Consider the following 12,445-nt stretch of genomic DNA (forward strand, 5'->3'; position numbering starts at 1 on the left):
ATCTATTTATTGTAAATAAAGATAGAAAAATAAAAAAAACATAATAAGAACAATATTTATAATAAATTGATTAACACATTCCTAAAATTAAATAAAAATGTCAAAGATTGTATTTTGTAAACTCAAATTTAAACTGAAATAATAATATTTTAATAGAGTTATGTAAGGTATAGTTATTTGAAAATACGAAATAAAATGTATCTTGTGGAATTTTTATAAGATCTATTAATACATATCCAATAATATATTCATTATTAATAATAAATTATAACATATAATAATCACACTCTTCTTTGTTTTCGTGGTCTGGGTGGACACCAACTTACTCTAGTAGCATCCGTAATTGATATAATGTTTAACCCTGACATTTGAAGACCTTTTATAGAAGACTGAAAAACCATTTTCAAAAATAGAATATATAATCTGTTGAAAGAAACAAGTAATAATTTTTTTGTTATATACACACCATTCTACCTGGTCCAATACCTTGTACCCGTATTCTCACCGTATTTATACCATACTCATGAATACGCTAAATAACAAATATATTTAAATATTATATTTTAATATTAATATATAATTGGTACATACATACACATTTGAAAGATAATTATATATGTATATATTCCATCTATAATACATGTCTATAATACATCTATGTTTAGCATAATATATCATCTTCTGTATATTAAACTTAAACAGAACATATGCAATGTATACTTACATTACCAAGTGTTATAGCTGTTTGTTGACCAGCAATATTTGTTCCTTTTTTAGCATTCTTAAAACCTTCTATACCAGCTGAATGTACCAATATTACTTTACCATTAGCGTCAGTAAAGTTCAAAATTGTATTATTAGGAGTTGATTTTATATTAATAATATGCAATTCTTTAAATGGTACACCATTAAAGAGTCGATTTGGTGTATCTGCATCAGGAAATAGATGTTCCCTAGAAACATAGTAGAAATAAAGATTATTTTCTAATGAAATAAAGATAAACTAATAAAGTGATGAAATAACTATAAATAAAATTTTCTTTTTTCATTCATATTACAGCTATGATTATGAAAATTATCATCTCCATCTAACATAATCACAAATAATTAAGCAAGATTAGTTGTATAGATGTGATGCGTAATTAATATTTACTGTTGATTAACATTCAATGTTTCGATTGTAGTTTCTCCTTCTACTAATCCATATTTTGAACCTCTGCCAACTTTCACTTTTTCGTTTTGAAAACGAATCTCCTTGGAAAGTAATGTGGTAGTGCAAATGTTTCTCGAGGTTATAATATTTAAATGGGCTAACAACGAGGTTAATCGACCGTCAATTGACACGCTTCCCATTAATACGGGGAATTTCGTTATACGTAAAGCAGATTTAATCATTTTAATTTATTAACTCAATGATATCTTAATATTTTATAAGAATTAATATCCGAGAAAACCAAGAGCAAGCGGAATAAACACTTATGTATAAACAATAGTGTCGCTATTGCCATCTCTATGTTTCTTGCAACATTGTGAGGAAAGAAACGCTTACCGGCATGGTACAGCTTTGCACAGCTGATTGATCGGTTACTGGCGACCTCTCGCATGTAGTCTAGCTATTTGACAGAATCAGTCGGTACTTTTAAATCTCTCGAATCTGGCAATCGATTTATGTACAAAGCTGATTACTTTCAAAATATTTAAATTATTTTTCAATATTTATATTTATTATTTCATAATTTTATTTATTATTTACCATTATTATTAATTAAATAAATTAAAACTATTTACTATATGAGTTTCTATATGAGTTTCTATAATGTAATATGCTTAATATTTCTTCATTATTATTGTATATCAATAATTTTATTATTCACATCTTGAGCAAAAAATAATTCTCTTTTATATAATAAAAAAGTTCTTCAGTCATGCGTTTTTAATTTTGCCTATTACGGGATATACATTAATCTGTTACAAACAGTAATAATCAATTAACGTGCAATTAATTCCACTAACACTTTTTATCGCAAGTAATGTGATATTAAGCACCAAATTAAATTGGTACAGATAATATTGTTTTGATGCATATGCGTATATTTATAGTATAAATCAGCGATGATGGAATTTTAATCTAATCACCTAAAAATGAAAACACACTTCTATTGTTATAAACACACAATATAGTGACACAATATTTCCATGCTTAAAATTCATTATTATATTATACACAATTTCTTTATCGTTCATTCTATCTATTTGCATATTATTTACATGTAAATTAATATAACCTTTCCTAAAAACTCAAAACTGTGTATATTAAAGACAGATATATCGTTAAATTATATTTAATAAAAGAAATTATAAGAGATATCGCACCTTTATTTCTGCAATGTATTTATTATACTTTAACGCAAAATAATATACAAATACATATCAATATTATAAAAATAATAAAAGTGTAGTAACTTATTTGTTTTTCTTGTCTGCATTTTCTTTCAAATATTTTGTTTCAAATTATCCATTTTTCTATTTTGTTCGGTAGAAATTTAATAAGAATTTGCTGCTTAAATCCATGTTTAAAATATCTAATTTATTGCTCAATTTCTTTCATTAGCATTACCGCTCGAAAACAATGCATATGATTTCAGTAGTGTGGAATTACGTATTAGTTATCATCAGATAGATTGCGTTATACCACATTTCCCTTACGAGCCATTCCTGGTTCGCCTACAATAACACATGAATAATTGCTGCGATAGTATTGTGTTTGCGCAAGTATGTAATTCTTGATATCGACCAATTCGATTAGTTAAGAAAATTTGAGAACGACGTGTTTAAATGAGATGTTGTATACGGATATAATTATTGTGAGCTTAAATGTAATGTATATATTATATTACATATCATTACAAAAAAATACTTAAATGATCAAATCCTCCCTCATTTATATCTTAATGACAATTAAATTGATCTTGTAAAGCAGAATTCAATGCTTTGGTAAGCATTCAAATTACATATTTTGCTCATTTTAATGAGCGAATTTTAAATGTGCATTTCTGAACACATGTTCGGAAATATATTCCATTTTAATTTTTGCTGTTAAAAAGTACAAAGTTCTGTCAAATATAAAGTTTTAAAAAATTGTATATATATTAATAAATAATTTTTTTTTTCTTATTTATAATGTGCAAAATTGAAAGAATATTAAAAAATATATTTGTAAAAATAATAATTGCAATATTCGGAAAAAAAAAATTCTAATTTTCATGTTTATAATTGCTCAATTAGCATATTACCCTCAAATTTCAAGTCATTATTACACGAAAAATAAATCTGCAATGTTGTAATTGTGTTGCATCGAATGTATACATAGAACTAAACGGTTTGCTTTATACTTAACAAATCAACGGTTCTGATTTAGTGGCTTTGTAAGGAAGCTTTCAAAGTAGAATTTACTTCGTATACGATGAGGTTGGCATGAGGCGTGCGCTCTCTCTCTCTCTCTCTCTCTCTCTCTCTCTTTCCATTTATGAGTATGCTCGAATTAATTACGGGACCCCTCTCATTTACGCAGTTATTATGAACCTTACCCTAAGATCATTACTGAATTACGCCGGGAGAGTTTCGGGAAGCTGCTTACGCCTGTATGTTTGCGCGCGTGCCTACGACATAGCTTTTTCATGTATTGATAGTTCCGTCTGTATAAATGTTTATTCACTTTTATCAATATCCTATATAAATATTTAAATAAATTATTCAGCAGAAAAACACCGTTTTTTAAAAGAAAAGAGAGAGAACTGAGATACAGATAAGACTATTCAATACAAATTTAGATAGGCATAGAAATATACTTTATTTTATATTTTATTTTACTATTAATGCTTTGTAAGATTTACAAACGGCTTACTTTTACGCGAATAAAATTATGCAGTAATATTTCGCAAAAATTATACATATTTAAATCTTAATAAGAATTATACGCGCATTCTTCGATTACATTACGAATGTCATTGTTAAAATTAATACAAAATATAATATTCATTGTTCATTGTCTATAATTTAATTTTAATTAAACAACATTATTACCTAGTAACACTTGCTTCGATTTTTGTATTCATTCAACACGTGAATATTTTTGTTTTGCCTCGAGCGATTACTAAAAACCGATGTACAAAAATGAAATTTCCTCTCGAGCATCTCGCTCGCATATTCCACTTCTCTCCTACTTCATGTGTCGAAGCGAAAGGTTTTATATCGGATTTAACGTCATCGGCGACGGCGGCGTCGACAAGCAAAATTTGGTTTTCAATACAAAACGAGCCTCCGTAGGAACAGCAAACGCGTCGTGAACGAAACGGGAGGGATAACTCTGGGAAAGTCAGCATTCACAGCACTCAAGCTCGGTTTATCCACAGGAACTGTATCGAGTATCTGCTGTACCCGTTCTCCCCATTTAAGCGTAGCCGGGGTATTCTATTCTTTGAGGACCGACAGAGTTTGCTCGATATTTCTTAAAACGGTCGCTACCACGATAGATCCTGTGCACTCGTTTTATGCGGCTACTTTTCCGAGTTTCCTTCACATGCATCATAAGATTTCCGACAATTCGAAGGAAACAACGCGAACTCGAAATCGCAGTTTTCAAAGGCGGGCTCGCATGCACATCCCGTATTTCATATTTACTATATTTTCGATATTGAATTATTGGTCGATTTGAAATAATACACAATGTTTCACAACAGAATATTCATTATTCAATTATATACTTTTGAAATTAACACGATCCACAAAATTTATTAAACATATGTTTAATAATTTTCCAAGTTTAATTCGTGATGAGTTAACTAATCATTATAATTTGTTTCATAAGATACAAAATTAATAAAATTAGAAATAGTTAAACTTAAAATTAGAAATGCTTAAACTTTAAACACAAAAAGATCTAGAAATGTTATTTTAATTTCTAAAACTAAGAACTCTGTTATCTTGTCTTCGCAAGAAAAAAGACATTCCAAAAGTTTTGGATCTCATTTATTCCGCTCTAATTCTATTTTAAGTGTACAAGAAAAAGAGAGAAAGAGAGAAAGTACACACATATACATACACACACACACACACACACACACTCGCACATATAGTCACTTGTAAAGATAATTAATTAAATAGATATAATTGAATGATAGCATATACATTCAAAGTATTGTTAAAAATAATATATAAGTGCAGCCATTCTTGTGAAAGAAATCAACAAGATAGTTATAATTGATTGACAGTTACATTCAAAGTATTGTTAGAAGTAACTATCTACAGTTGGTATATATTGCTCTCTTCCATTTGAATGAATCAAGACAATTCTCGATAAATAAATGGGTATCTGTTATTTGTACAGTTTATTTAACGTTCTGCTTTTGTTATTGCATATTATCGCTTTTCCTGAATGGAATACAATAGATAAGAGAGTGATTCTGTTTTGAAAAATGTTAAAATTATTATTCCGTTTCTTTGAAAGAAACAACACAATTGAAAAGCTTCCGAAGTCGTCGCTGACTGAGATTTTATTTACCCGTTTGTATCTTCAAATTTCAGATCTTTTCCTCCCTCCTCTCCTTCTTTTTCTCTCTATTTCTTTAAGTCTTTTTCTAAATCAATAGAACGAACATGATTTGAAAGCAGTTGCGTGTATAAAAGATATCAGTCTGTATAGTTTGTGTAACAAACTTACAATTAATTCAAAACAAAATTGTTCATTCTGTTCTTCTTTCTCTGCATTTTTCCTATTAATAGAATAAATAATCCCAATCATTATATATATGTATATAAAAGTAAGTATATAAAATGTAAGAATTGAACGGTTTCATAAATTAATAATAATAATAAGATATGATCCTGAAGGAAACGAATTTTTATGTATCCATAAAAATAGATTTAAACCTATAGCTTTTTAAAAAGGTAAATTGTCTGCTCTCTTCCGATTCCCTTATGTTTGTCGGATGCATGGCTTTCGTTACTAGGACTACCAAAAGAATCCAGGATGAAAAGGAGTTATGAACCAATCGGGATTCCCTACCTTCTTCGTTATTTATTCAACGATGCTACATATATCTGCACGCAGACTGAGTCTGAATATTTCATGGGAGCGATGTTACATATACGTGTGTCGGTGCCTGAGGTATCACGATTCGCGTTTGACGATCGTTCTGATCGCAAAAATTGCCCGGGATGTATCAAAGCCTATTGTCCTACTGAATTCCCGCTTTTAGTTAATACTGTATAACAAAAGCCGGACAGAGGAAAGAAGAGGAGAGTTGGACGAAAGCTAGGAAGGACAAACTGTCAAATATAATTTTGCCTTATCAAATCGTAGAGTCTTCGACAAGTACAACAAACATAAATCTGATCTAATTTTATAAGTGACTATTGATGTATTAATTTTTTCCACATTAATTATTTATAGATCTAATAAAACTCTTTTGGTGCACATATTAAAAAGCATTTCTATTTCTGGATAAAATAGATGATTTCGATATTTTGAAATAAAAGAAAATAATGTTCATTGCTATTTGAAAGTAAGAGAATATAACATATATATATAGTTATATTGATGCACACACATATACATATATATATATATATATATATATATATATATATATATATATAGATATAGATATAGATATAGATATAGATATTTTCAAGTACAATAAAGATTGATTGTTTATTTTAATTCTAACCCTTACATTATAATTATTATTTTTACTAGAAAAAGAATTTTATAATATATTGCAAAACGTTCTCAATCTCCGAGAATTTAACGATGAATTTAAGTATAAATTTTTAAATTATTAAAGATATTTTAAATTTTAATAATTTAATTTGTGCAGTCTAATTAATAAATGTTTTTACAATAAGATAAAACAAAAGAGTTTCAAGATAAAAAAATTATAAAATCTTAGAGCAGTTTACTTGCATAGCTTCAATTCTGTTTTCTTACTGTATGTGTGTAATTTGCCCTTTTTTTTACTTCTTCTCTCATATTCTTTTATTAACGAGTAATCGCGGCCAGCCGAAACGAGATACCTCTTTTATTTGCCGCAAATGTGTGTATACACAAATTGTATATATACATGTATCTTGACATATATTGTGAGTCGTGAATAATATTACGCTGCATTGCCTGTTATTTTTTATGACTAACTTAATATGTTGCTTATTTTTTATAAAGTAATACTTTAATTTTAATATTGAATGCTGAATAAAATAAATGAAAAATACATAATTCTTCAGAGTAAATATTTCAAATATTGTGTCAAAATTGTTAAAGTATATTGACCACCAAATTGTTGCAATTCTACGTAATAAATATAGCCTAAAAGAGTTTGCTAACTGATATTTTATAAACAGACGTAAAATATTTTACATGCGTGTTAATGTTTTAAAGAAATTTAAATTTGACAAATTCAATAACAGTTTTGTGTCAAGTTTTCGACTTTCTATTGTGTCACTTTTTTCTTTTTTTCTCTTTTGTTTGTATATCTTTCAACAGAGTTTATGTACCCAATGTTTGAAATATTCATTGAGGAAATATCGGTCTGCCACATAATATTTCATACTCTTACGAGACAAGCTCGATATTTAAAAATTAGACGCATATTTATTATATAGAATAGTTCATAAAATTAATATAAAAAAATGTATGTATATACATATAATATACATACATACATATAAATATGTGTGAAAATACTACAAGTATCTGCATTCTGTACATATTAACAATATAAATTTTTTGCATAACTAGAATCAGCAATTTCAACATTTTTTATAATTATTTATTGCATGCTTATTATTTTTATTTATTGTTTTTTTCACTAACATTCCTATTTTACTATTCTTACAAAATATTTCAAAAAAAAAAAAAATATATCAGAAACTTTTATCTGTGTGAGTTTCTCTGCATTTAACATAATATGATATATAATTCGTAAAATTCTAGTAAAATTCTTTACAGATCTAATCATGTTTATTAAAAAAAATCTCTTTGTTTTACGAATATCGATCTAGATATCAGCTCTCTCGTGTCAACTGATCCACAGACGAATCGAGTGATCTACCTGCAGGTGTGGACATTGGCTACGAGTGGAACAGTCGACGCTCTCTACCACCCATCCTGTCGCTCGCTCTTTTTCTCTCTTTCCCTCGCCAAGGGTGGACACACGCTCAACCCTCGTCGTCGTCCCCACGAATTCCAGGGATCAATGCGTCGGTGCACCAAAACGCCTGCGCTACTACCCCCCTTTTCCTATATCCCTCCATTCCTCCCTATCATCCCTTCCACGTCCGTGCCACCCAGCAGCAGCGGCGGCGGTGGTGGCGGCAGCAACACCAGCAGCAGCAGCAGCAGCAGCAGCGGCAGCGGTAACACGGCACTACCACAATCACAATATCGCCATCAGCACTACAAGGCACCCTACTTCCCACGCCGGTGCTGCGGCGCTGGCATGTACCCCGGTGGTAGTCTGGCCGTACCGGTGTAACCGGTTGTGTGTCGAGAGTCTATTCTTCTCTCAAGCGTAGGGCAAAGCCCGCCACCTTGCGATTTACTCTTACCACCCGGTATTCTGTCCTTTCCACTTCCAGTACCGTCCCTCGGTACTCCCACCCCCGACGGCAACGTTCCCCCTCGCTGTCACTCCCTCCCGCGTGCGCGTCGCCCGACCCTCGGAAATTCTGAAAGCGGTTCGCGCCTGTGCAACGCGAGGGTGGCGAGGGACCGAAAATCGAGGTGAAAGGAAACTCCGCGGATCCAGCCTAAGGGTCTCTCCTAGGGCTGATGCGTGTCGGCTGTGCCCCCTCGCGTGTGCGTCCTGCGAGCGCGAAAAATTGATAACCGCGCGCGCGTAAAAGCTCGCACGCACATACACATACATACAAAACATATATACATATATATATATATATATATATATATATATATATATACATACACATGTGGATATATATATATACATATATACATACACGCTTGTATACGTGCATGGATTCGTGACGTATCGCCAATATTTTTATTGCCTCGGGCGATTGCCTTTTCCCTCTGCGCGTCTCCGTCGTCGCGACCCTCTCATCGCCAATTCGGGAAGAAAGACCATCCGCGGCGTGCGAATCAGTGACTCCGGATCTCGTTCTTTCACCGGGATATGCCGTAGTGACGGTTTGATCGCGCGGCTACTTTCTCAAAGTGACATACTTTTGTTTTCGTGAGAGAAGAGAAACTCTCATCGGTGAGCTGCTGGCTGCGGAAGAAAAACTGTGTGATTTATCTTCGAGGAGAATAGTGTGATTATTCTCGAGTGTACGCGACAACCTGCGAGCGCAGGGGAGTTTTGCGAGTGTGACATGCCAGTGTATCATCGTCGGGTGAAGTGACCATTAATAGCAGGTGTTAAGTCAAAGACTCGGGTCGTTTTTATCGTAGGCGGCATTAGCTAGCGCGATCGCAAAGTGCTTAGTGACTGACCTACGACGAGTGGTCTTGCCGCTGTGTGTCGCACGATCATTAGAGACCATCCGGAGGATCGAACCGCTCCCGATGCGAGGGACATTATGTGTCCCCTATTGCAGCCCTCGTTAGAGGGTTGAATCGCTGATTCCGGTGTCGCACGATCGGCCGACACGGATCCGCGGGTGTTGTGCACAACGGCGATCGTCCGCCCGAGAACATCCCTGCCGTGACGCGAGGTGATCTCGCCGAGGACCAACCGTGTACCACATTCCCGCGTTGCTGTGTGTTCAAGTGAGTCACTACATTTTCACGATTTTCGATAGCAACGTAGTATATTATGCCTGTCGCCTTTACTTTTATTTGAATTACGCGATTACGGATTCATCAAGTCGATAGTCACATGCTGAAAAGAAATGAAATTGATGGAAGTCTTATCTCGAGAGTTATCTAATAAATAATAGATTCGCATAATACGGTCCACGATATTTCTATCAATTTTTGATAGTACTTGTCACACTTACGTGAAACCTATATATAGGTCAAAGTATTTTAAATATATTATCTCTTCCATTAAATTTAGCAGATTGACGAGTTAGATCCTTTTTCAGTGTAAAAAATTATATTTGTTTTTAATCAATTTGAAATTGCATTTCGTGAAACAAAAATATTAAAGCACAAATAGTTTTAGAATCGTGCGCGATTAAAATTAAAGCAACTGTGATTTTATAAAATTTTTATTTTTTATAAAAAAAGAGTCAACTTCAAACCTACCCTATTAAAGGATGCACACATATGTAGAGATGTAATGGCAATAATTTTAGAACACTGCATATTATTATTCTTGGATGTGATATGTCTAAAAAAAAAAATCTTTTTCCAAGAGTGCAATTTTTTTTTAATAATCATATATTGCCAAAGTTTAAATATATTTTGATCATTAAAATATATATAACTAGTAAAAGTATTAATTTATTTTGAATAAAATAAAATATAATAATGCATGGTATAAAAAAAATATTATACGCGGTTTTTTTCGTAAGAAATAATAAAAGTAAGAGAGAGAGACATACATGTGTTTTCTGTATATATTTAAAGAAAGTACAAATGAATAGATTATAGAAGAGTATAACAAAATTGTGGAAACTAATTTCAACAAATATTAATCTTTAATCGATGTAAAGCCAAGAGCCATCAACTTCGATTCTATTTCAATCATTAAGCGATGGCGCAAATTTCGTTAACTCCCATGGCACCGTAAGAAATTTTATCATTCGTAATTTCATCGTAAAATTATTAAGCCTCAAGAACCATCTAGTGTCACGACTTTCATATAGAACTCGTAATCGCGTAAAGTGTTTCAGAAGTTGCGGTTATTCAATCATAAGCACATTAGATCTTTGCCACTTGTCCATTCCCCGTTAAAAAGTACTCGACACCCTTATCCGCTTTGCAGGGCGATTTGTCACGATTAAAATCTTGAAAGGAATTTCCATCGTGTCCAATTCGGGTCACTACAAACCCGATCAAACTCTAGACTCTCTACAGATCTCCGAGCATCGGCGAATTACAAAGCTTTCTGTCGATGCGCGTTGCATTCTCAAAGCTTCTACAATCAAATCAGTCGTTTTTGTATCGTAAAATACATCGAATTGTAGACGTTAATCTTTTCTATTGTCAAAAGTTTTTTTTTTAACTGTATATACAATCAACTTATGTAAAAAAATTATTTGAAATTATACATATATTATACATATATAAAATCAAATATGACATAATTTTAATTAGCACAAACACAAGATATGTAAATTATACAAGATATAGATTTGTGTGAAAAGGTCGTTTATTTCTCTGAAGTCAAGGCCACTTAGATTGCTATAAATCTTGACTATGCGAGTGGATAAGCCTCTAATACGGCGCATGACATGCCATTGATCATCGCACTGGCATTGCTCGCGTGGTTAAAGTCTTAATGTTTCCCTGGTGCTGCGTTGATTTTACTGTTATTAATCCGATATGCGCGCACATAACGCGGCGAGATAAGCAGTACGATTATTAGTTTCCGACCAATTATAACTGATTGTTTCTTTTCTGCAATGTAGGATAATTTTTATAAAATAATTCGAAAACAAATAACAATATGTACGCATGTTATTTATTTTCGATGCAAGTTTATTTTTCACACCGTTGCAAAAATTCACGTTTTAATATTTTAGCTACTAGCTTTAATTTTTAAATAAAATATTTTAATAAATTAAATGTCAGCTACTTTGATATTTTCATAAATTCGAAGTGTAATATTTTTTGTCCTTCTCATGTTTCTATAAAATGTATTGTAATTAAAATTAAAAGTCATGGAATGTTATATAATAGCAAAACTTGATATTACATATATGATTTACGCTGTTTCATTTCGAAAATAAAACTTTAAAACATTAAAATATATTTTAATTAATGTTGTAAAACTATTAATATCACATAACTTTCTAAATCTTCAATTATGAAAAATACTCTCTTGCAGATTCAAATCTAAATATATCCTTGCTTTATTATTTCTTTCACATTATTCAGTGCAAGTCATTAAAATTCTTCGGACAACTATCTAAGCTCGAAGTGTCTAGCAAATATACGAGTGGCAAAGAGGTTTACAAGACGTGCATTAAGGAATTCACTTCGGCTGCTCAACTTAACCGCATCGTCCTTTGATGCGCCCTACGTTCTTAATTTAATTTATTATACTATCTGTCACGATTGTATGGAGTTTCCGGGTATAGCGCCTCGTGAATCAGGTCACTATAAATTTCGGCCCTACGAGCAGAGTAAGCTTTCGTACCGCTGTGTGATGTGCCATTGATCATAGCGTAGACACGTAACTCGTCGCGTATAGCTTGAGAGCTTGAGGTTCTTCGACGTAGTTACGTTAATTTTACGAGCCGTCCCAGTTTTCCACCC

General features: G+C 32.1%; 2 protein-coding genes across 2 annotated transcripts in view; one reads left to right on the forward strand and one right to left on the reverse strand.

Moving 5' to 3' along the window:
* Window positions 1-191: 191 nt before the first annotated feature.
* LOC126858021 (uncharacterized) lies at window positions 192-1,505 on the reverse strand. The gene is made up of 4 exons (XM_050608029.1): window positions 1,154-1,505; window positions 725-953; window positions 467-532; window positions 192-389 (listed from the first exon to the last, which is right to left on the reverse strand). The coding sequence occupies exons 1-4, from the start codon at window positions 1,393-1,395 to the stop codon at window positions 282-284; spliced, it is 645 nt and encodes a 214-aa protein (XP_050463986.1). The 5' UTR covers window positions 1,396-1,505; the 3' UTR covers window positions 192-281.
* A 7,522-nt stretch (window positions 1,506-9,027) lies between these two features.
* Window positions 9,028-12,445, forward strand: part of LOC126858017 (hemicentin-1) — a 231,825-nt gene continuing 228,407 nt past the window's right edge. Inside the window, exon 1 of the mRNA XM_050608025.1 lies at window positions 9,028-9,787. The gene's annotated coding sequence lies outside the window, so the exon portion shown is untranslated. The remainder of the gene's footprint in view (window positions 9,788-12,445) is intronic.

This window comes from Cataglyphis hispanica, chromosome 23, assembly GCF_021464435.1.
Source record: "Cataglyphis hispanica isolate Lineage 1 chromosome 23, ULB_Chis1_1.0, whole genome shotgun sequence".
NCBI classification, from domain to species: Eukaryota; Metazoa; Arthropoda; class Insecta; order Hymenoptera; family Formicidae; genus Cataglyphis; species Cataglyphis hispanica.